Source organism: Centruroides sculpturatus, unplaced genomic scaffold (assembly GCF_000671375.1).
Source record: "Centruroides sculpturatus isolate CEXI.00-Female unplaced genomic scaffold, Cexi_2.0 scaffold645, whole genome shotgun sequence".
Lineage (NCBI taxonomy): Eukaryota > Metazoa > Arthropoda > Arachnida > Scorpiones > Buthidae > Centruroides > Centruroides sculpturatus.
Window position 1 is genome coordinate 63,899 of NW_019384838.1, and position 25,681 is coordinate 89,579.

Consider the following 25,681-nt stretch of genomic DNA (forward strand, 5'->3'; position numbering starts at 1 on the left):
GTTTATCTTTTATCGAAGAATTCCTCTCTGGATAATAAATTTTCCATGTTGGATCAATGTTGAAGTTTTAGATCCGTAACTAACGACAAACGACGTGTTTAAAATGTTTTTTTTTATAGTTGATTAATTACAACAAATGGACACGAAACACACAAAATTTCTAAATTATATCTTTATTTATTTGTAATATATTATGTGAATTTATCGAATTTTGCTTGCAGAATTTAATATTTAATAGATCAAAGTAATTAAAAAAATCTGAAATAATTAATAATTCATAAAGTTTAAAATTAATTAAAGATAAAAATTTATAGTTTATAAGAGGGGAAAATGCGTAAAAGTTGTAGGAAAAACATACTAAAATGTCGAAAAAATGTATAAAGTATGTCAAAAATTCGAAAAATTCATAAAAATATATAAGTAGGAAGAATACTTTTTAAATTTAATAATTCCGACACGTTTTTTTCACATCTTAAACATTGAGGAAATGCAATTCTTCGAATGTTATTTAGAAAAAAAAATTACACAATATATTCTAAAAAAAGGAGAGGAAACAAAGCATATTTTTCCTTGGAAACTTGGAAGAGATTCAAGTAAATCTGTTGTTGTTTTCGGCGACTTTTTTCTTCTGATGTATATCCGTCTCGAAAGCCATATTAAACAGTCATAAACAGGTGTTTAGAAAGTTTCACATCACACAGGATCATCAGTCATTGCCTTTACGTAGGAATTATCGTACGGGGATTTTCTAGAAAGCAGAACAACTACATTTTCTAACACATCAGTTGATAAATGCTAACCACGAATAAGCGAGTTGCGTGACTGTTTCGTGCCATCTTTAAAACAAACTTCAATTGTTGAGAGAGTTCCGATGAACAGTACTTAAAATGATACGGTAAAAGTAATTAAATAAATTTTCAAGCTTGGTTATTTATAGAAAACTTATACGTTTGCCTATATAACTTTACTGCCAATCGGTATCTTTCGTGGTGTAGGAATTACTATCGAGTCTCTAGAGATAAATAAAAGATTTAAAGGAACGGGAAACGGGAGGAGAATAGGAGAGGAATACAGAAATAGTACATAAAAGGATAGACAAAAGGTAAACGTAGAGAGAAGGGAGGATGAGTATGAGCAAAGGAGAGATGAACAGGAAGATACAGGATAAATATAAAGATAAAATGATGCGATGTTATTCATATACAAAACAGACATTAAATAACTAATAAAATTTTATAGTAAGTAACATAAAAAAGGCATAAAAGTGAAAAGAATATGGTTCTATCTTCTTTAGTGATAAGAATTTACAGTATTATCACTCGTTTACTAGGTGATTTCAACTTTACAGGTAATTTCTAATTCTTCTATTATTATAAATTGTATTAATTAAAGCAGGACCCATTTATACGAAACAGTGAGATAAAGTGGTTAAGAAATTAATAATAATAATGAAAAGATGTTAGCAAAAGTGGGCAGAATTAATAACGAAAGTTAAGACTGCAATACAGAAAAAGGATACCCACTAGTGAGACAAACAAGCAGCATCTTCTAAGTAATATAAGAGTAGAAGTTGTTTATCTATTATTGGATGACTTTTGTTTCTGGTAATAAATGAAAGTAATGTTGAATATAGAAGAAGTATTATCTGAAGAAGTATAGAAACTTTTATATACTTTAATCCTTTTTATAAGTAGATTATAGGGACTAGAACACGACTCGTAAATTACCATTTATATAAATTGCACTCTACACTTATAAAATGTATAAAGTAAACACAGATTGTATTTATCCAGTAAATGCGATGAAATAAATTTAATAATTTTAAAAGAAATAACTTGAATTTTGCTACTTTATAAAAGTAAAGAAAGCTAATTTAACTATTGCCAAACATGTTATTAACTTGACAAAGGGGATTATAATTTTTTTTTAGTCTAGAGATTCAATGGTAAGCTCTTTAAATAGGAATTTCTTACTGTTATATTTAGAAACCATTTTACTAAATAAACTAATATTTTAAAGAACGAATGATTTAGGGATATATATTAAGAAAAAACCGCGATATTTCCCTAACAATTGGGGGAAAATGCAATTACTTATTAACATTCTTCTTTTACTATTTATTGATAACTTATTAAAATTCTTATTTTTTATAATTTAGAAAATTATTTAAAAGAGAGTATTTAATAAATTATAAGAGAAACTTTTAAAGTTAAAATTATATATGTATATATTTTGATTATAATAGCCATTTTAGTATTTTTCTGCATTTTTAACAAGTAAACAATAGATTAATGTATTGAATTTTTAAAAATTTATTTAAAAATTTTCAACTATCGTAAGGTTTTCTTAATACTTAACACAAATTAATAACAGAATCAAAAGTTTTCATGCCATAATTGCATAAAATTCATTCTGATCCCGCTTTATTTTCCCTCAGGTGGTGTTGGTTTTCTTACTGAGTATAGCTTCTCTCATCATCTACATGATCGATGCTTCCAGGTAAGTTTCTTCATCCTCGCTTCAAACAAATTAAAAATTAATCGAATTTACTCATCTGCTATGAATATACTTTGAATAATTTACATGATCAATTAGTATATTTTAGTTTTAAGACGTTTATAACTGCTCCGTTTCATTGCGAGTGCTTCAAAAAAGTGCATTTGAGTATACTCCTTTAGAATTTTCTATGGACTAAACAGGGCATTTATTTGGCTTCTTAAATTTATCTGGGTTATTCTGGGCGATTCCTGTCGACAAAAGAGGATTTTTGAACTTAATTTGCTAGAAAACAAAATCTCTATCCGGAAAAGATTCATTGGTATTCGGTTGTAGTTCGAAGGAAAAAAAAAAAAAAAAAACACATTTCTTTCATCATCCATCGTTGTCTCATGCAGAAAATACAACAAACTTAAAAAAAAAGCAATTGTTAAATTTTCCAAATATAAAAATAAAACTTTAATTTGTGGTTTTATTCGTTTTTTAACGAAATTATATAATATTGTACACAAAAACCTGTCTAAAACTGAACTTGTCTAACACGGAAACGCTCCTAAGCTGGAATAATTTCGATAGGATGCGATTCGGCTTATACAGGTTTTACTGTAATAATTACGGTTAATTAATTTCTGTCTGGGGTGTGTTATTTAATGTTATTTAGTATAAATAATGTATGAAAATTCGTGAATATTAAAAAGGTATTAGAAAAAAAATCGACTGAATAAATTAAAATGTTCAACACTAGATTTGTACACTAGGATTATCATAATTAAAGCGTAAGTGTTCAGAGAGCTTCCTATAGAAAGAACTACTGGGCAAATTTGGTGTAGATTCTGTTCTGAGTGTGCAGTTTCGATTTGCGGGAAAAAAAAATTTTACTTTATGATTCAGCCGATAGGGAAAATTTGGCGCTGTGTACAAATTTTTTCCTAGCGGCTGTCCGGTAATGTACTGTACTGTACATATTACGTACGCTTTCTGGTATAAAAAGATCCGCAAAAATTCTTCGGAGAACAGTCGTGGTACTCTCTTTGCCTGCTTGTGTGTTGCTTGTTAAACTCTTGACATCAATTCCACGTTCCAAATACTCCCGAAATTCGTTCGTAAACGTACATAATATTCACACTGAAACAAAAGCGCCAAATTTGCCCTAGTGAATAAATTTTGAAATAAAACTTTTTTCTGAAAATCGAAACCGCATACCAAATTGCGGTGAGATTTGCTTAATACTACTTTCCACAGAGAACTTTGAACATCTAACCTTTATCATCACCCTGTAGATATAAATAGGCGAAAGTGTTAAATTATTAAATAATTTAAATTGAACTATTAAAGAAGTCGTCGAGTTGAACATTCGTCACAAAGTCAGGTGTTATGCAGGAATTGCTTATAGGAACCACGTTATGTGGAAAGTTTTGATTTTGATCTCACCTTACTGTATTCCTCAATTCGACTCCTTGACTAGTGGCAAAAAGGGCAATTGCCTGGAGACCCCCGCCAACATGGGACCCCAAATTAATCTTTTATGAGAAAATATTTTTCCCCAAAAATTCCCCCGAAGAAAAATGTCTGAAATCAACACTGCACGTGGGGGTCCCCTAATTTAAATTTGCTGGGTGCCAATGAAACTATAACGCTCCACTCTCCCCTTGGCGTCACAGGCAATCAAAAGAGGGATGTGTATGGGGGAAAACACCCCATGCTCCTTGGTTTAACTAATTTATAATATAATACCGATAGAAATCTATAGCAAGAATTAAATAATATTAATAGAGATTCGAAGAATTTCTAATGCTGAAGTAACATTTTGGAGCTAGTAACGTTTTAATAAAGTTGTATATGGATTTATTATACGACTTTTATCTTCCTGCAACTAGAAAATTAAGCATCAGATAAAGCCACCATAAGTCTAACGTGTAAGTTTACTTCCTAACCGTCGATGGTGGAGTAGGAACCATAAAACATTTGGTCCGATCGGTAAATAAAGTCTGATACCGCCATTAAATTGTAGTATTTCCATCAAAAGGGAAGCTAAATCGATGCTTTCTCCTCCAGACGACACCGTAAACATTGATCAAAGATTTACTGCACTCCAGCTACAACAGAATAAAAATATGTACGTCATACATATTTGATTCGTCTTCTTATAAATAATTAATATGTAATGGAAATTATAGGAAAAAAATATCCCTCCTCCTCATCCTCCTTCTTCATTTAATAAATCTTTAACCCTATTAAATATATTGTAAACTGTTTCTACTCAATTATACAAGAAGTTGGCAAGTGACGAGACGTGAAGAAGCTCGTAGGACAAGCTTTATTAAATTCGTTTTTAAGAAAGGAATTCGGACTTTCTGCGACTTTAGCATCTGAAGAAAACTTCTTCCTTGTTTCCATGACGACAACTGGTTCGTAATGTCGAAGCTAAACGTTACGTGAACCTCTTTTTATCGATATCGCTCTCCGTTTTCCGCAGACGAGTCAATAGAAGATGCTTGTTACGTTGATGGAGATTTTTTGCCTCCTACACCTGTCATCGAGGCTGCTATCTACTAAATAATTACAATATACTACATCTGTTATCTAATTAATTATTTCAAGCAGTTTGTAAGTCAAATTACCATGAATTACTCATAATATTTGGCTGTTATTCGAAGAAAAGATACAGTGTCCGTATCAAATACTTATCTCAATTATGGTTAAGCTGCTATAAATATTGTAGATTACCGAATATTTCGAGTAGATAGGCATTTCCGTTAGTGCATAATGTCTACTCTGTCCGACGAATTGTTATTTAGTTATAAGTCACGAACTTGCGTGATGAAACACGATAAAATAACACCATCACCGATTGGACATATATAACGCAACGTTGTAAATAAACGAATTCTTCAATGAACAAAAATTATTGTGACGTCATCACAATGCTGGGCTGCAGTTTTTAAGCATATTTTTAATTTATTTAATTTAAAATATACGATCTCGATCTCATATTAGTAGTGTTTACCCCTGTACGTCATGCTTTTCCTGATAACAAGAGAGTCGTGCCGGTCATTTATATACCTCCGTTGTGGGGAAACTTTTGAATTAAAATAACTTGACTTTCGGTCTAGAAAAGAAGTTCCTATATAGTTAATTGGGGTCTCTTGCCCCTACTTTTTCCATATTTGGTCTCGAATTTTATTTATCTAACACTGCTCTCAAGATTAAGGAAGGACAGACATTGTATATTTACAGATGTACTGTACAATTTTTTTCAAATTGTGGCCCAATAAAGCATCAGGAAAATAGCATTTTATGTACTCTTTACCACTGAGAATTTTACGTTTAATCAGTTAGTAAACCATTTTTTTAATTGTAGAGTTTTGAATTACGTCCAGACTCGCCGTATCGTGAGCCATTATCGGAACGATTTCTGTTTCTTTGAACCTATTCGATGACAGATGAGCATTTGATCCTCCAAACGCAATTAGGCGAGGATAAGGATTACGTCAACACATTAGGATGAAGCTTATCTATCGCATCTTATCTTCTTCATCTTTGCTTTCACTGGTTTAGGTTTTCGTTAACGGATGACATTTGGACAAAATACGATCATTAAGGTTACGTGTCATCAATCGAACGTCTATTAAACGAGAGGTTTGGGGGTGATTAATGTCTCGAGCCTTTTAATTACGTTTGGCGTCAACCGAATTAACTTCCGTTTCCGTTTTGCCTTCTTTTAAATGGAAGAAAGCGAATTAATAAATGACGATTAATATACTAAATACATGAATATCGTAACATATTGCACTACTGCTCCCCCCTTTGATGGAGTTGATAATTACCATTTTTCACTTACGTAAAATGGTTATTGTAATGAGGTAATGAAAAGTTTCGTTAATTAGAGTTTATGCATATTTATATGTTTACGCGGCTAAATATAGTCGGTAGATTTACATACCGAATGAAATTTGTAGTGTTTTCTATTACGTACTTGGTTTTCCCATATCTGTAAGCGCCTTGGGGTGCCTTTAGGGTATAAATTCGCTTTATAATGAGGTCAACTTTAAATCGAGGAACTAACAAGGAAGAGAAAAGACAAAATAATCCCTTTAATGCACGTCTGGAAATGGATCCAAAACCATCAGAATTGTTCGATTTTTTATTCCATTTCTATAAGCCAAAAATTCTGTAGATTTGTATTGCATTCAGAGGATTTTTTGTCCATTTTAAAGGATTTTTTGATACTGTTTTTTCCGTGAATTAAAGTATATGATAGGATAAACGCGAAGAATTGACCAAGACGTCAACGATTTTATTGATGACATGGCAAATATGTAACTTGCTAAGTGCTTATCTTCCTTCGTGTGGTTAGTCCGGAACTCGAAGTTGTCGTTTCATTCCATTATTACAGAAAAGACCTTTATAAATTTATATATATTTAACCTCAAAATATAAGGATTTTATATAATTTTCTCTTAATTCATCACAAATTATTGATTAAACCCATGAGAAATCCCTTGTGTAGAAACATAGCTCACTCCTAAACAATTTTCTGTGTACAAATTCAGTATACATCTATTTAAATTACAGGATATCATAGAATTTTAAATCCATTTACAGGATTTAATATAATTTTCTATTTTCTAAATTATAAAACATTCCATTTAGAGCGAATATATTAAAATCTTCATAGCAATTGATATAGAGACTTATCATTAACTAGATTTATTTTGTAAACTAATGATAAAGTAGACTATAAATGTAAAATGGAAGCATTGAAGCATATTCTAAACGTTATAATTTACTTTTAATGCTTTATAATTGCAGAGACCAAGTAGAGATGTGTCAAGTGTGGTCTGCAAACACGACGCAGCAAATAGATTTAGCACTAAATATATTTTTTATGGTGTACTTTTTTATACGTGTAAGTATCTTAAAACAGTTCCTATAAAATTTCTTATATGTTAAATTACTTAATGATTTTTCCCTCTTTTACAGTTTATTGCAGCTAGCGATAAATTATGGTTTATGCTTGATTTGCATTCGTTTGTCGACTATTTTACTATCCCACCTTCTTTTGTATCTATCTACATGGATAGGACCTGGATAGGTAAGTATACAAGCACTAATATAAGAGAGAAAAGTAATTTATTAAATTAGTACTAGCTCAATAAAGCGAAACATCAAGCAGTAACATCGTTAAGTGAAACCTGAGTGAACTAAACTTCTAGATAAATGAAAGTGCACTTCCATTAATACGACTAACATTTAGTTCCACGTCTGTGAAGTTGTTAGACGTACTAAATGTTAATTTTTATTATTATTATTATTTTTTGTTAAATTTTTAAAGAATTTTAACTTGCCAGAAACTCTAAAAATTCTTAATAATCTGAATGCGTGAAAACCCTTTTTAAATGTAGTAAAAATTCTAAAAATTCCTGAAGATGCTTTAATAATTGTTTTTAAAATAAAAAAAATTGTAAATAAAATTTGAAGTATAATTAACTTAAAATTTTTAATATTTTTGGGGTGTTTTTTTCGCTATTAAACGTTAAAATTTATGTAATTTTTTTCAAATTTTTGATGTTCTATAAAGATCTAAATGTTAGAAGAATGACATATAATGTCCAAAATTACAAATATCTTCAAAATTATAAATATTAAAATATATTATAGAAGCTATTTTTTTTAATATTCTAAAAGTTTACTTAACTTAAAACTGTTTTAGTCATCAGATCATTGGAATGATGGATTTCCAGGAGGAGTTTTATGGAGTACATTACACAATACTTTCCATTAATCAGAATGTGTGGCATAATGACGTAGAGAGTATTGTTTGGGCTTTAAACGATAATTAATTTTATTATCATTGCTAAACATTTGTTACTATAGTAGTAGACATATTGAGATGGAGGATGTTAATGTTGCGTTTCCACTCTCAGGTCTACGTTTCCTGAGGGCACTGCGGTTAATGTCAGTGCCAGATATTCTACAGTACTTAAACGTACTTAAAACCAGCAGTTCTATTCGTCTTGCCCAATTAGTTTCTATTGTCATTAGTGTGTGGTTGACGGCAGCCGGAATCATTCATCTGGTACGTCTTTTCCTTTCATTAAATTGATTTTGTAGCCAATAAATACTAACTCTGCTACATCACGCTGATGTGTTAAGGTTAACAAGAGAATCTCTACTCTTACAGTAGATAATTATTAAACTTTTACCAATAAACTTAAGTGTCTATCGATGTAAGATAGCACTAAAGAGTAAAATGTAATTGTATTGCTTCTCCTGTAACGTTTCTACTTTAAATACAATTCTGTTTAATTTATGGAAAGTTGTCATTGCTGTAGCAGAAGTTTGTAGTTTAATAATTAATTTCGAATTTTTTTAAGTTCGTTGCTTATAAATGATTATTTTTTTCTTTATAGTTAGAAAATTCTGGTGATCCAGAAGATTTCGGCGAAGACGAACCACCCAGTTATTGGACGTGCGTTTATTTTTTGATTGTAACAATGTCTACCGTCGGTTATGGTGACATATATTGTCACACTACGCTAGGAAGAGCGTTTATAGTTTTATTCATATTAGTCGGTTTGGTAAGTATAAATTTGAAACAAAGTTCTAATGTTGTTTTGTATGTAGAATATTTAAAAAATTGTGACATCTATAAGCAGAAAGTTGAGAAAATTCGATACGTTTTTGCTTCACTATTTAATGTTGTGTTCGCATGTAAGTGTATCTTTTAAGAAAATTAAACATTTGTTATCTAAAATGCTATTGAGTGTAATTTTAAGAAAAAGAATGTTTTTATTAAATTAGCCTTATAAAAGTACAAAAAAATGGAGTTGAGACATCGTCGTTTGAAAGCTACGTTCCCGAATGGATAACTGAAAGCTCACTTCCATTAATGATTTAGAAAAAGCATCAAACTGATCGAATTTTCTATTACCCTATAGGCTGTCTTTGCAAGTTGCATACCCGAGATCATAGAATTAGTTGGGACTAGAGCTAAATACGCTGGTGAATACAAGAGAGAACACGGAAAAAGGTATCGAAACGATGACCCCCTCTCTGCTGTTCTGGTTGTTGTTGTTTTTATGTTTTTCAGTTGGCACTCTACGTCACTTATCACCAGCACTTCTCTCTTTCTGCTTCTGTCACTATGCTTTAGTTAATTCTTCATTTTTCTTTATACGCCTTGAGCGTAAAGGTTCCCATCTATCATTGAGTAACGCCTAGGAAAGCTACTTTCTAAATTAAACTTTAAGCAATAAGAGGACTATCCATCTCTTTCTTTTCCCTTTCTCCCTCCTCTTACTGTAGCTTACGATTTGATCGATTTTATTCAAAACATGTTACAAAAATGTACAAAATTTTAAAGACTTTTTATATCAATCTCCATCCGGGTGGTTGCTCAATGCTAGATATTTATAAAAGAAAAAAAAATTGGAGCTTGTTTAGCTATTTTCTGTTTTTGGCTTCATGTTTACTGAACCGCAATACTCGTCTGGCGACCTCTGTAGGCTGTCTTCGCAAGTGTGATACCCGAAATTACGGAGTTGATAGGACACCCTTCCAAGTACAGCGGTTGCTACTCTGCAGAATATGGAAAAAGGTAGTTTATTGTAAATTTTCTTTTTGGCAGTCCTGATTTTTCCTTCCCTTCTTAGCTTTATTTATTTATTTCCTTACTTCCTATTTTTATATTTATTTTACTAATTTTTTTTTATCTTCATCTTCCTTTCACGCCGCATTTAATTTCTATGTACTGGTCGTAGGAAGTGTTTTAAAAAATTGATGTAAATATCCGAACGTTATGGATAAACCATTCAGGCATAACTAGAATGAAGTACTCTACCGAAGTTTTGATTTATGAAAGTGTAAATAAGTTTCCCTTTGGGGAAAATTGGTTGCTGGAGATTAATGAATAAAAATAAATGGTGATTGATTTTCGTCTCTAGACGTTTGATGGTTACGTTACGACGACTGATGACACGCTCTTCAATATAAACCTGTTTTTATATATTAATTTATTCCCATTTTTTGCATTTAATAAATGAATATTTGCACACAAAAAAAACAATAATTTGATTTTAAATTTGTTTTGCATAATATAAAAATGGCAATTTTTTTAAAATATTTTATTTTTTATATATTTTTTCTTAGCAATTTCGAAAAGTTAATCGAGATTTGACGTTTAATTGTTATTCATTTTACTGGTTGCTATTTTTGTTTGCATATTTTTTTTATTTTCAAAGTTACTTTTTTATCATTTTTTGCCATTTCAATCTGCCATTATTTTTGCAATTTCTCGTCATTCTATTTTTTCTTTAAATATTTTATTTTTCTTTCGGCAATTTTTTAAATTCCCATTTTGAGAATCTCTCTTCATAAAAATGAACATTAAAAAAATTAATAGCCTTAAAAATACACAGAGAGAAAATAACATAAAAAATAAGCAAATAATATTGATTTTAATTCTTACATTTCGTTAATAAATTGATAAATTTCATTAGAATGTAATTTACACTTAATGAGATTCTGGTTAAATGTAAATTACATTTTACATTTAATGACACTTAGTTAAATGTAAATTAAAGTAAATTATTACGTTTATCTAAACGTCATTAAACTTTTTTTTTTAAATGATGAAAAAATAAGACAAAAAATACACCGAAAATTAATCGAAATGTCTCGTTAATGCGTCATAAATAAGCAAAAAGCCATTTTGACTGAATTACAACTGTCATAAAAGTTATGCCTAATGGTTAAATACACAAAATTCCATATTTATACAAATTATAATGAAAGAAAAAATATTTTTTTACTAGAGAAAACCACAATTTTTTGTATTCCCTACCAGACATATCGTGGTTTGTGGCCATATCACTTACGACTCCGTTTCGCATTTTTTAAAAGAGTTTCTACACGAGGATAGAGAAGATGTAGATGTAGAAGTTGTTTTCCTGCACAGGTAATTAGTTTAATTTTCCGGGATTACTTAAATTAAAAACTGATTTAACCTTAGAAGTAAATAACGTTAACTATAAAGGCCTTTAATCCTATGAGGGTAATTGTACAATTTAGAATTAAATCACGTTTGCTTAAATGTGATTTTGTTTTATTCGAATTTAATTTCTTTTTAAGCAAATTAAATTTGCATTTTTGTTTAAATTTTATCGATTTAATAATTATAAATATGTCAAAGTTTTCTTCGATTGTGTTTATAGACAAAGAATAACCTTCGACCCCGATATAACGCCTATGATATTATTCATTAAAGTGCTTACAATAGCTATTCTTTGATGTAACTCTAGAAAAGAATGGCTGTCAGCAACTATATTTACGAGTTATGGCAGCTTTACGGCCTTTTCAAGTAAAATTTTACGGTTTGCATCCCAAATAAGCACTTAAATATTAAGGATCTCGTGATTATTAACTTATCTCATTATAATACAGTATAAATTTAAATTTATATTAATTTTTCTCGTGTAATTTTATTGCATATAAATGAATAATTAACAGTTTTATAATTATAGAAATTAATTCTTCATTTTTAAATAATTATATGATAATATATTTAGCATTAACGAAGATTATTTTCATTAAAGTAATGTAGTCGTATCACTTATGTAGGAGGTAAGGAGTGTTTTTTTTTTTTTTTTTTAATTAGAAAGCCAATTCAGGGGTGTATATGCAATCAGGGACGTCGAGAGGGAAAGCTGGAAATTTTTCTCTGACCTTTAGTAATTCCCACTCCTATAAAATTAACAGAAAATAAAATAATTAAGATTGCTTTTTATTAATAAAGAAAACATTCAAAATAGTTCGTTTGTTCAAAAACAAAAGGTTAAAGGAGCCGGCTAAGAAGTAAAAAGCCCTTTTTATCCTTGGGACTCAAACAAGTTCTCGACGGCCCTGAAAGCCACATGTATTCTTAGATGTATAAATTCAGCATGTGTTTATAGAACAGAAAGTTAACTTTTATAACTCGAAAAATGAGAGAAATATTCATCTTTGGACAATTTTACATTTTATGCGGCTACACCAGAAGCCATAAAAGGCCGCAGGTCGCACCTCTAACCTTTGTAAGGGTATGATTGAAAGACACGCGAAAGAACACATTTGAAACAGTTTTTCGCGTAAAAAATAGTAAATAATATAATATATTTTGATTATTTATAAAAATAGATATATATCTTTAACTTTTTTTTATTTCTAATACAATATAATTTAATAATAATTTAAGTTATTTTTTTGACAAAAGTGCATTAGAAAGCACATTGTGGGCTTCATATTTTACATTTCGTGTATGAAATATTCTAAAAAAATCCATACAAGTAAGGAATAATTTATATCTACTGTACAAAGCTTTTGTTTAAATGCAATTTATATTTAATAATACTTATTTAAATACGATTTACATTTAATTCTATTTAAAGGACACATCCAATTTATCATTTTTTTTCTATATTTATCTTCAAAAATTCATATTAATTTATTTCCTTTTTACTTTATTTATTTTTGACTAGAAAACCTCCGGATTTAGAGTTAGAAGGTTTGATAAAAAGGCATTTTACAACAGTAGAATTTTTTCAAGGGACAGTAATGAGCCCGATAGATCTGCAAAGAGTAAAAGTAAATATCTAAGCTTTATTGACAATTTTATAAAGTTGACACGTTAAATATTTACATTTAAGAAAGAATTTTTAAATAGTCTTATACGAAAGTTAATTCTATGTTTACTGAGGATATACTTTACGCAGGTGAATGAAGCGGATGCTTGTTTAGTATTATCTAACAAGTATTGTCAAGATCCGGATGCCGAGGATGCTGCAAACATCATGAGAGTGATTTCTATTAAGAATTTCTCCGATCACATCAGGGTTATTATACAATTGATGCAGTATCATAATAAAGTAAGAAATCGCTAACAGATCCATTATTCATCATTTTATTGCGCAGCAGTTGCGATAGATTGTTATTTAAATAAGCTGAATAAAACGGTTTTTTTCCTATTTTATAACTTTCAATGGGAGTTTTAACGATATAAAACATTATTTGCCGTGTATCTTAAGTAGAAATTTGCCAAATTTACAACACTTCTTAACTCGAAACGGAATCTTAAAGTTTGTAATCCGCCACCTCGTATCATGTAATGAAACATAAATTTACTTGACCCAGAGGAAATTCTATTGATTTTCACGGATAAACGTTACTTTTATGCTTCAAAAATTCGCTTAAACGAATTTAATTCCGTTAAAAATGAACACAAGTCAGTCAATTAAACCATAAGCGCGATAATTTAATACTTTATACCAATTGTTACACCTTACAACCGCTGCTTAAAGCGATAACTTTAGAGTGGACACGCCGATAATCATTCATTTTCATATATAAAATTAATGTTGATGTGTCACATCGATGGTCATTTATTCAGCCATTAAAGATAGATATAAGTTTCGTATGACACTAGAATATTTAGAGACGTAGTTAAGCATCGATTGAGAAACAAAAAAATTCAAATCGATGTTTAACTCACCTTTCATATTTAACAAATATATTCAATTTTTTATGAATAACAAATCAATAAATAGAAAATATAAACTCTATATTTATTGATTTATCATTTAATTCATTCCATTTCATCCAACATTTTTAAGGTTTCGTATAGAAACCTCATAAAGTCAAGTACGATCGTTTCTACGGGATTATTGGTTAACTGTTACATTTATTATCGTTATCTAATCATAAATAACGTAACATTTTTCAATTTTTAAATAATTTTATAGGCATATTTATTGAATATCCCGAGTTGGAACTGGAAGAGGGGTGACGACGTCATATGTTTAGCCGAATTAAAACTTGGTTTTATTGCCCAAAGTTGTTTAGCACCCGGATTTTCTACCATGGTGGCAAATCTGTTTGCCATGAGGTCGTATAAAACGGTAAGTAAATTTTATTATACATTATTCGCTATCTTTGTACTTGGAACAACTTTAAATTAGGGATTTTCACTAATAAAACACAAGGATTTGCGCGTGGAAAAAAAGAGAGAAATGTGGAAGATAACTTTAATTAAAATAAAGTCACCTCCATAAAAACATTAACGTTAATTACATTAAATTAAGGCTTACTCGTTTAAATTTCATTAATATTTAAAATAATATAAAATAATCATTGATAATATATCATCAAGGAATTAATTTGAAACTTTTAAATTATTCTCCCGACTGGCAAATTTTGTACATCTGCGCCTTCAATTATCATAACATTAAATATGCCAATTAACGTTTTATGCGCTGTACATCGATTGAATTTAGTTTTACTCTTAATGAGGGTAAAACTAATCAAAAAATAATTTTATCTCGGTAGGAATTTACTAATTTCTAACGAACGAATAATGATGAAACTTCTTTAGTTAGGTTGAGTAAGGTTTCAATGGAAGAATTATTTAATATTTCAAATTAAATTCGACTCTCTGTAACTAATAATAATTTATTACTTTCAGTCGCCTGATACCCCTGCCTGGCAGAACGACTATTTATGTGGTACAGGCATGGAGATGTACACAGAAAATTTATCAACATCTTTCATCGGGATGACATATCCACAAACAGCAGAGTAAGTACATTTTTACGGAAGAATTTTTTTTCTTTAAGGAATTTCTTCACCTAAACAATTTTTTGTTACAGGTTGTGTTTCGTTAAACTCAAGCTTCTGTTGCTGGCAATAGCAGTGACAAATGAGGATGGCACTGACAGCAAAATCGTTATCAACCCTCAAAGAAAGGTGAAGATATTTGCCAACACCCAAGGGTTTTTCGTGGCACAGTCTGCTGACGAGGTGAAACGGTCAGTGGATATTTTCTGTCCTCACATGTAATAACCCTGTTAAATGAACCTTGCTGAGAACTATCATCTGAAAAGTACTAACAGATAAAGAAAAAGTCTTATCTTACATTCTATTTTATTTTATTTTTTTTTAATTTTGTTTTTTAGTGGGAAAAGTGAACTACTTAATGTTCCTTCCTCACCAGTATAAACGGTGCAGTGGGATTTGCATAATTGAATATAACGTTAAAACCTCATTATAATCGAAATCTTACTTCTTTTTAGAGTTCCTAGTTGCATATTTAGTAACTCGGATGCTATTGTAAACGATAGAAAAAGTATTGATGATACCTACTGATATACTTTCAAAATGATTACTGATATACTTAATGAGTATTTTAAGGACGAAATGTGTTTTCAGTCATACTAATTTTTTTCCAGAAATTACATTAAATTTCAATAAAAATCAAAATATGATTGTAATTATGTTTAGGAGATCGTAATGATGTCATGTTTTTAACATTAGATAAAAATATGGCATCGTTACAATCGTTGATAAAAAAGAATTGCACCGGATAATACTTTGTAAACATTAATATTCTGCGTTTAATTCTTGTTTAATATGTTTACTCGGATTAATATTCATGGCATAACCAAAATTTAACCATATGTTTTTAACTATTAATATTAAATCTGGAAAAAAGTTCGGGAGAAATACTCAAAGAAAAAGATGTATCAGATAAGAGAGATGACCATCATCAGAGATACTCAATATCTTATTCACTAATAAAACTATAACTTTATACATACAAACCTCGATATAGTTCGCATCCGAAGTTGGCACTGAATCGAATATGGCGTTAAACCGAAGACCTCAAACAATGAAAATTATATAAAACAATAAAATCAAGTTTGAAGTTTGCGTTTTAGCGGCTTGATAACAATAACAATACTCTTTGATACGCAAAATTATGCATTTTGTAATTCATATAGGTTGAAGCATTCTGTAATTAATATTTTGTGAGTAGCCTATCTATATGACATACTGCTATACAGGAAGACGCTATATCGAGGTTTGACGTATGTGTGCTTCACAGAAAATTATTGCTAACTTAAAATTGAACATTCTCTAGGTTTTCATCTTCTCTAAATTACTCTATAAATTTCTGATTCTCAATAGTATTGTTGTGACATGTTTTTTTCTAGTGACGATACAAATTCAATTATCTACTGCATCTATATTATAGGCTTTTTTTTTCTTTAAAAAGATGATTTCAGCTGGAGGCTCCTACATTTTTTTCCTGTTGAAAATTTCGAAAATAATAAAGCAAGTTATGCCTACTCTATCATCATTATTCGCTCGAAGCCTATAAAATGGAGAAATAACAGTTTCACCAACACGAATGTTCAATCTTCAGAGGAGCAATAGAAGGTCATGAGAGATTTTTAACGATGCCCATGACAATAATAAAATTATTCTTATTTTTATATCTTCCTCAGCATTTCCTCTTACTTTACACTTCATTAATTCGTGACTGCGATAACATAACGCTTGTAAACATTTTTGCCAAAAGTTTTTTTTTTAAACAAAATTTCATCAAATTTGAAATAAAAATTTTTGGTATTTTATGTACACATTTTTTATTTTTTATTTTATTTACTAAACAAATTTATCATCTTTTCTTTTTCTTTTTCTTTTTTTAATTTAGCGCTTGGTATTATTGCAAACATTGTCACGAAGATGTCAGAGATGCAAAACTGATAAAGAAGTGCAAGTGCAAGAATTGTGAGTTATTCTTATCATTATAAACAAATAATAAATCGAGACAAAATGGCTGAATACTGATTTTCTCATTGAATAAATTGAATTCTTGCAAATAACCCGCAACTCTTCGAGATCTGCTCCGCTGCTTTCCTATTTTTTTTTTTCAGAAAATAAGAAACGAAAGAGGAAAGAAAAAAATATTACATATTTATCTGATTATTATAGTTATAAATATCTGAATATATATTAGATTTTATATATTCCTTTCTGCATGCTAGAGCACGTATTACATTTACCTGCAATGATTTTTATTCGTGGTTTTTTGCCATTAACGTAAGTAATTTAATTGAGAAAATGTAAAGTAGCTGGAAGAGAGTTGCCTGACTTCCTGACTATTTTTAACTTAAATGAAATTTTTCAATTATTATGCTATTTATTATATATAGATATAAATTACCGAACGAAAAATTTAAGTTAATTTGTATTCCCTACTGCATGCGAAGAGTTGAAAGCCTTTTTATTTCTTTTTATCGCTTGGATGAGTGTATCTTTTCTTTATTCTAAGTAATTTAATTGTCTATGATCTCTAATTTAATCTTGTAACTTTCATGTGGTCCTAACAGTGTCAAATTTTAAGAAAAGTGTAAGAGTTATTCAAGCAATTGGTGTTGCAAGTATGTTTTGTGTTCCTTCCTCATCTTTTTTTATTTCTTTCTTAACTTCATTTTTAAAATATAAATTAAAAACCAAGAAAAAACAATAAAAAATTAAACAATGATTGCTAAATTTTGAGAATATCCAGATGGAAAAATTTAAATTTAAATTAGTATATATGAATTGTAAATTTTTTTTTTCCTTTCCGAGTGCGTAGAATTACGAGATTTTTGTGGATTATTTTTAAATCGATCACGTAATAATTTAGCAATCATTACTCTATTTTCTAGTAAATTAAAATTATTTTTAAAATGTTTTTTTAATGTAATCATGTCAAACTTTGATATTAAGTCGAGCAATATTTATGGTGATTGTTCGCTTTCTGGAATGCTCTCCTTTGCATGTTGGCAATGTTGCATGCATTCACAGCATCAATATTAAATTCTATAGCTCATTAATCTGCATTAAATGCAAAAGTCAGTATTCAGCTTAAAACTGTGAATTATATTTAATTGTAATAATTGAGTAATCGCACTTATCGCGACGCAAAGTCGCGCTCGACACGCGACGCGACTCGTCGCGTACGCTATTAATAATTAACCAAGTGATAATTATAGAAAATAATGCACTAATTATATTTATTATGAAGCGTATGATTTTTAAATTTTTGATAAATTAACAATTTCGTACAATTTATTATTAATTTTCTGTCACAATCTACATCAATCACGAGTAATTCTGTTTCATACTTTTAAAATTTTAGTTAATCAATTTTAATTAATATATTAAGAAATAAAATTTATTTATACACAATTTTTTAACATGTTAAATCCACGCACCGAATCACAATGAAACCAAAAAGCAAATATATTTTATTAAATAACACGATTATTTTGTATGTATGCATCGAAATTTCACACAAAATGCACATATTTATGTATTTAAAAAAAATATATATATATATATATATATATAATCGAAAAAGTAAGCATCACAGTTTGGCATGAATACGTAATAGATAATGTTGCGTTGCTTGGCTACGTGACGTGTGTTTCGATGCATTTTTCCTACATCTACACACTAACGTAGCTATTACACAGAGCTAGAACACATTAAAAAAGAAGTTTTTTTAATATTTTTAACAAATATCTATTCAACTAAAAATAACCTTTTTTATATCAAAAAACAGATGAGGCAAGTCAAAACCCTGCGGATATTCGTAAGTATTCAAAATTTTGCACAGTTAAATGCACTCTTAGAGTTACATCTTCTTCACTGTTTCTGTAATTATAATGTTTTATACTATTAAAAAATGATTTTTCGGTTTATCAAGCGCGTAGAAATGATGTCTAGATCTATAAACGAACAAGGATTCGCTGTAGAGACTCGCTTGTAGTTTATAGTAAAATGTAACTCATAACAGAATATTTATAACATAAATTTAGTTTGTTTTGGATAATTTTATAGTGCAAGAACAGTGCAATAAGCTACCACATTCGTATATTTGATAACGATCAACATTAAGTAAATATTCGTATTTTGAAAGGGAGTTGCAATGAGTGAAAAGTACGTTAAAGATCGACTTTAATTACACAAACACAAATTGGAATTTTGGCATAGATTGATGTGTTGTTTGTTTATAATTTCACAAAAATGGATAATGCTTTTAAATAAAACTATTCCATAATTATAATAAAAATAATCACAGAATCGATCTTAACGGCTGGGTGAGCATAATTAAACTTTCTTTGTTAAAATACATCAGATATCTTGTATTGAATGAAACAACATTCAGAAATTGAGTAATGGATTATGTTGCTGAGATTCGTGAAGTAAGATTAATCCATTTTTTACCATAAAAACAACTCTGTAACTCTTTTGCAAATAGGACTGACAAAAAAATAATTTAGTATAATCTATTATAAAATATAATTTATATGCAATGCCACGCTTGTAGTTGGAGAATCTTTAAATAACAACTTGCATTAAAATCTGATAAACGCAAGCATTCATGCGAAAGAAGGATTCGAACCCTTATTTGACTAACTACAAACAACGTTGTGTTAAGACGTTGTTTTTAGTTCTTACCTTAAGCTGGGTACACAAGTACTGGTATACTTGAACGTATGGAATAAAAAACTTGACAGTTCTATCATCCACACTTCAGGTATACCGGTGACGGTAAATATAGTATGAATCTCGGAGTTAATCTGTTTCGCCTTAATGGAAATCGTATTGAAAAGTTTTCCATTTGTTAAGAGGGCATTATAAGTGCTAATTACTATAATGAAATTATAAATTTATTTCTTGCCATTTTTTGCATATTTTTTTGAGAAACTTTCAAATTTCTTGTTATTATCTACGAGTTTCTAAATGGAAGATGGTTAAATTACGGCACTCAGTAAACAGATTTTCACTATAATTTCTCCTTGGTTTTTTTATTAATCGCTGTTTGAAATGTTTACAGTTAACAGTCTGCACTCTCAAGCAAGTATGGTTCGAAATAATGGGCATTGGAACCGTCAAAATCGAAGTCACAGTCAAGAGAATTCCACAACTTCTCTCAATTCACCAAGAAATGGAAGAAAATCACATTCCAGGTTTTCCAGATTTCGTCATTTTTTGATTGTCCACCAAACTAAATATAGATTAGTGATGATTTTATTATTACAGTAAGTCCAGTAGAGGATATAATCAAGCTGTGGCAGAAAGACCTTACAGTGCTGGCATACTTTCCCACAACAAAGAATTTGACTTCGAGAAACTCGAAATGAAGTATGATTCTACTGGAATGTTTCATTGGTGTCCACCTAGAACGATTGAAGACTGCATATTGGTGAGTGAATATTTATATTTGTAAAAATAAATTCATGAGCACAGATGGCATCTGTTCGAAGATTTATTTCTGAAATCACAAAATCGAAAAAAATTACATTACATATATCTGTAGACGTAGCGCAACTTAAAAGATACAGTGCAGAACGGACGATGATGAAATGTGAATAATAAATTTTACTTCTTTCAGGATAGAAATCAGGCAGCTATGACTGTTCTTAACGGTCACGTGGTTGTATGTCTGTTCGCTGATGCCGATTCTCCTTTGATGGGTCTTAGAAATCTCATCATGCCTCTTCGAGCCAGTAACTTTCACTATCACGAACTCAAGCATGTTGTAGTAGTTGGAAATGCAGACTACTTAAGGAGAGAGTGGAAAATGCTTCAGAATTTACCAAAAATATCAATTTTAAATGTATGAAAGTTTCGAAATCAATTTTTCTTAAATATATAGAAACTGATAAAACTTTTTCAACTTTTATCGTAGGGTTCTCCATTAAGCAGAGCAGATCTTCGTGCAGTTAACATTAACTTATGTGACATGTGTGTTATTCTTTCTGCAAAAATACCAAGCAGCGATGATCCTACGTTAGCAGATAAAGAAGCGATTTTAGCATCGTTAAACATCAAAGCTATGACTTTCGATGATTCTATAGGACTAATAAATCAAAGTAAGTCTTTGTTTACATCTATTTATGATTTTTTAATATATAATTTTTCAAAACAAGATTATACATAGAGTTTTTCGGGCTAGTGGTGTAAAAATTTGAAAGAGCAGTAAATAAAAATAACATTTTAATTAATAAGGGAGCCACAGTTAAGTTTGCTCAGGCTTAAAGAAGGACATTACAATTACAGTAAATAATCATGAGAGTTTTAACTTTATTGCAATATAATTCAAAACAAAAAACAAAATAATTTTTATATGCTAGCTATAAAAATTGTATACTTAGATGACGTTTAAACGTTAACGATAGCATCGATCATCTTTAGCATTAGCAGTTTTTTTATTTCATTTGCGACATGTCTTGCTTATTGTTACAGATTAAAACTAGACTTAAAAATTAGCGTAATTTGTTTCAAACAAAATGAAAAATGTCAAGTTATACTTACCGAAATTCAGTTAAAAACATTCCTGTTGCAAAGAATGCTCATCAGTTTTATCTATTGTTGCATTTCCCATTCTCGTCACTAGTCGTCGCTTCTATTTAAAGGCAATAATGGCGCCACCTAGTGGTTGAAAATTTTCTTTTCTTCTAGAAAACTTAATTATCTAGAAATTATATTGATATATTTCACTTTGTTTCGAAGATAATGAATTTAAACTATGAGCTTTCAAGCTCACTTTAAAATTTTTATTTTAAAACTTTAACAAATTTAGAAACCCCTTTATTAATATTTAACCTATTTAGTAATACTAACCCCCGTTATCAAGATAGAATAATTATTTTTAGATGCAGCTGAACCAGATCCATTTACTTCATCAGGCAATGCACTGGTGCTACAACGTAGGGGCTCAGTTTTTGGTTCTACAGTGCCGTTAATAACCGAATTAGGTAAGAATTTTTGTGTATATAATAAAAAATCAACAAAAATTTACAAATTATAAAAATTTATGATTTCAGTAAATGATACAAATGTACAGTTCTTGGACCAAGACGACGACGATGATCCAGATACGGAGTTATATCTAACTCAACCGTTTGCATGTGGTACTGCTTTTACTGTTAGCGTGCTAGATTCTTTAATGAGCACGGTAAACACTTTCACTATTTTTAAATCCCTGATTTAATCATATAATGATTAAATTTGGATTTAAATTTCCAGACTTATTTTAATGCCAACGCTTTGAACTTGATACGTTCTTTGATAACCGGAGGAGCTACTCCAGAATTAGAACTGATTTTAGCTGAAGGAGCAGGCTTGAGGGGAGGATACAGTACTCCTGAATCTCTTTCGAACAGGGATCGTTGCAGATTGGGCCAAATTAAATTGTCTGATGGACCACTTGCTCAACACGGAGTAAGTGTAACGACTGCAATGGTCTATCTAATCTACAGAACAGCCAAAAATTTTAAATAATAACATTTTTTATGCTATTTAGGAAGGCGGAAAGTATGGAGATTTGTTTGTTGCGGCTCTTAGAAATTATGGCATGCTGTGCATAGGTCTTTATAGATATAAAGACCCCAGTATGTCGGGTGAAGCATCTTCGAAGCGTTTTGTAATAACAAATCCTCCTGCAGATTATTCCCTTCTTCCTTCAGATAGGGTGAGTAATGTTACTTTTTTCCTTATTTTTAACTTATCAAATGCCGTTACAGCTTATAAAATTGAATTAAAAATGTCACGAATGAATACTAACATTTGAGTAAATTACTTAAAACATAAATGTATTAAAATTTTGATGAATGACACCCATCCAGAAAGGCACGCTTAGTATTTTTCTGATAAAAATTTTATAATTTAAAATATAATCAAATAATTTCTGCTATAATAATTTCTTAATTAGTGAGCTACACCATACAGAATTACAATTTTTATTTTATGAAATTTAATAGCTTCGGTTTAAAATAATAAATTTCTATAAAAAAATAAGCTTTGCATGATAAAAAAATTATTATTTATAAAATTATTCAAAATTTACACCTAAAATTAATAAATATATTCACATTATTTAAAAGTAATACAATATTGAAGCGAAATATTTACTTATAAATGAATTTACTACAGTAAATTTGTGAATAAAGTATTTATTTACGTTATTTAAGTATAAAAACTGTTATCCAATAATTAATTTATGCACATTTTAAATAATTTATGCGTAAAATTAGTAAACTGTCATTAGCGTTATCCAATAGAGTAGGCTTTTGCTTGTGCTACAATAAGATCTGGCTAATTAATTAACTTTTAACGAGTTAACTCTTAATGATCTCGAACGGAGGATATGACTTTATAGGTTACTATAGTTTAGTTGCATGTAGTTGCTATAAAGATGTTAAAGGTTATTGTATTCAGTTTCTAAATTATAGTAAAACTGAGAGAAAATAAATATAAAATCTATTCACTGACAATTATTCTCAGTTAGATTGCCACCGAGGGAGAAGAGGATAAATGGGAGTTATTCATTACAGCAAGTATTAGAGTCATAACGTCAAACAGTAACCTAGTTTTGTCAAGTTAGAATGTGAAAGAGCCATGAACTAGTTGGAAATCCTTATTAATGAGAATCCTGAATTACAAACTAATTTTCTTACTCTTTTTTCTTTTGTTCAGGTGTTTGTATTGATGCAATTCGACCCTGGGGTGGAATATCAGCCTAACAGAGGAGAAGACTTCAGAGATGATCATTCATGACACATTTTATGTGAAGAAACGGTACTGAAATCGGAAAGATCTCGCTTACGACAGGTCCAACATAAATGAGTAAGCCACGCTCAACCTGCCCATGTGTCACACAACTGAACAAAACTCTCCGTCTGCAAACTATGCACCATCATGTTGGACACATCCAACTGTGCCTATTTCGGACGAGTACCCTTTGGGTCACGCGATTCTTTGTACCTGGTCACATAACTATACCTATTCAAGTGCTTCATTGAGACCGTGTCTCACGCTTCACACCCGGAACTAAGAGTATGTACATTGTTCATCACGGACGTGTGCCTCTTACGGGTCGGATTATACAACTTAATTACCTGTTATATATATATATATATATATATACATATAAATATGTATATATTAAAACAACGATCTCATCCATTCTTTCCTTATTACACCCATTCCAAGGGGCAAAAAACAAAAAAAAATTCGCAAAAAAAAAACAGTATTGGTATATTAGAATAATATAAAGTATGCAGTTTGTAGAGGCACATAATCACACAGAATACTTTTTATTACAGTTTAGATTTTGAAAAATTACTGTTTGAAACACTTTAGACCTCAAAAAAAGAAGATAATATTTTTGACTTCTATAAATAATTTTGGCAAAGTGAAGTGCCTAAATGTAGTTGTAGTTTTCAAAATGGTTTAGTTGCATTTTCACGTGCATCTAATTTCGAATTTGTCACATCGTAACACATCAAACGGTAGAAATATTAAAAAGAAAAAAAGAAAAAAATGTGGATGTAAATATTACATTTTTGAGTGCTGTTCGAAGTGAAGAAGTATTTTTGTTTCGTTTTTTATATATTTTTATGTATATATTTGCAGTTTTTGCATGTTTTATTGATTGTTTTTGATGTTTCTTTTCCCCTCCCCCTCTTCTGTTTTCAAGAATTATCACATCTAGTGATCAAATCGGAGATTTTTTTTACTTAATATATATATATGTATACATTTACCCATATTTAAATTCCTTAAACTAAGAGGAAAAAAATGGTAATAACTCTCATATTTTGCGGTTTGTTTTTTTTTATCATTATAAAAAATTGATCTTGGAAAATCAATTATGAGAACATTTTAAAAGTAAAAAAAATCATATTGTTTACAGTAATTTGTAAATAGATAAGTAAAAAAAGAGAGATTTTATTGCTACACTAACAGCACAATTTTTTTAAAATGTATGTTTAAAATAATTGAGGGCACCCGGGGAAAATTTAGTAGATTGTTCTCAGATTTTTACAGAAGAGAAGTATTTAAAAAAAAAAAAAAAAAGTCAATTTTGATCTTTCTCGGTGTTAAATTTTCTTTTCAAAAGATAATTTTGATGAAGTAAAATAAATGAAAATTTTATCTTGCAATTCTTTCGGGCAGGATGAAGCGTGTAAATATTATAATTTTAGGAGATGATAGAGGTAATTTAATGTCGACATTTGCAATTTATGTTAGATCTCAAACGTAAAAGACTTTAATAGAGATTGGTTAGTAATATAGTAGCTTTATTGATAACTGGTTAAAGAAATAGGAAGAGGTAAACAACAGTACTTCCTCAGCCAGTCGTCGTTAAGATAACCATTACACCAACCAATAATCTGTCAATATCTTTTATGTCTGATATCTTACATATATGGCAAAAGGCTGCCTACGTTCAAATAAACTTTTAAAAATTTTTCTCATAATCTCTTAAAATCATTGTATTTACTTAATTTTTATGCAGAATATTCTCTTT

The 25,681-nt window shown here is 29.7% G+C and overlaps 1 protein-coding gene across 5 annotated transcripts; it reads left to right on the forward strand.

Moving 5' to 3' along the window:
• Positions 1 to 2,443: 2,443 nt before the first annotated feature.
• On the forward strand, positions 2,444 to 25,227 carry LOC111630243 (calcium-activated potassium channel slowpoke-like). 5 transcript variants are annotated; one of them, XM_023374322.1, is made up of 23 exons: positions 2,444 to 2,499; positions 7,309 to 7,405; positions 7,480 to 7,591; positions 8,424 to 8,575; positions 8,910 to 9,077; positions 9,438 to 9,529; positions 11,345 to 11,455; positions 13,014 to 13,119; positions 13,248 to 13,400; positions 14,274 to 14,429; positions 14,993 to 15,105; positions 15,177 to 15,335; positions 17,024 to 17,100; positions 18,923 to 18,952; positions 20,201 to 20,333; positions 20,407 to 20,569; positions 20,759 to 20,983; positions 21,056 to 21,239; positions 22,023 to 22,124; positions 22,194 to 22,324; positions 22,396 to 22,590; positions 22,673 to 22,840; positions 23,845 to 25,227. In XM_023374322.1, the coding sequence occupies exons 1-23, from the start codon at positions 2,483 to 2,485 to the stop codon at positions 23,923 to 23,925; spliced, it is 2,925 nt and encodes a 974-aa protein (XP_023230090.1). In that variant the 5' UTR covers positions 2,444 to 2,482; the 3' UTR covers positions 23,926 to 25,227. The 5 variants fall into 5 exon arrangements, with proteins under 5 accessions (XP_023230090.1, XP_023230086.1, XP_023230085.1 ...); XM_023374318.1 differs by lacking the exon at positions 9,438 to 9,529 and adding an exon at positions 10,005 to 10,096; XM_023374317.1 differs by lacking the exon at positions 23,845 to 25,227 and adding an exon at positions 23,657 to 23,838.
• The last annotated feature ends 454 nt before the right edge of the window (positions 25,228 to 25,681 follow it).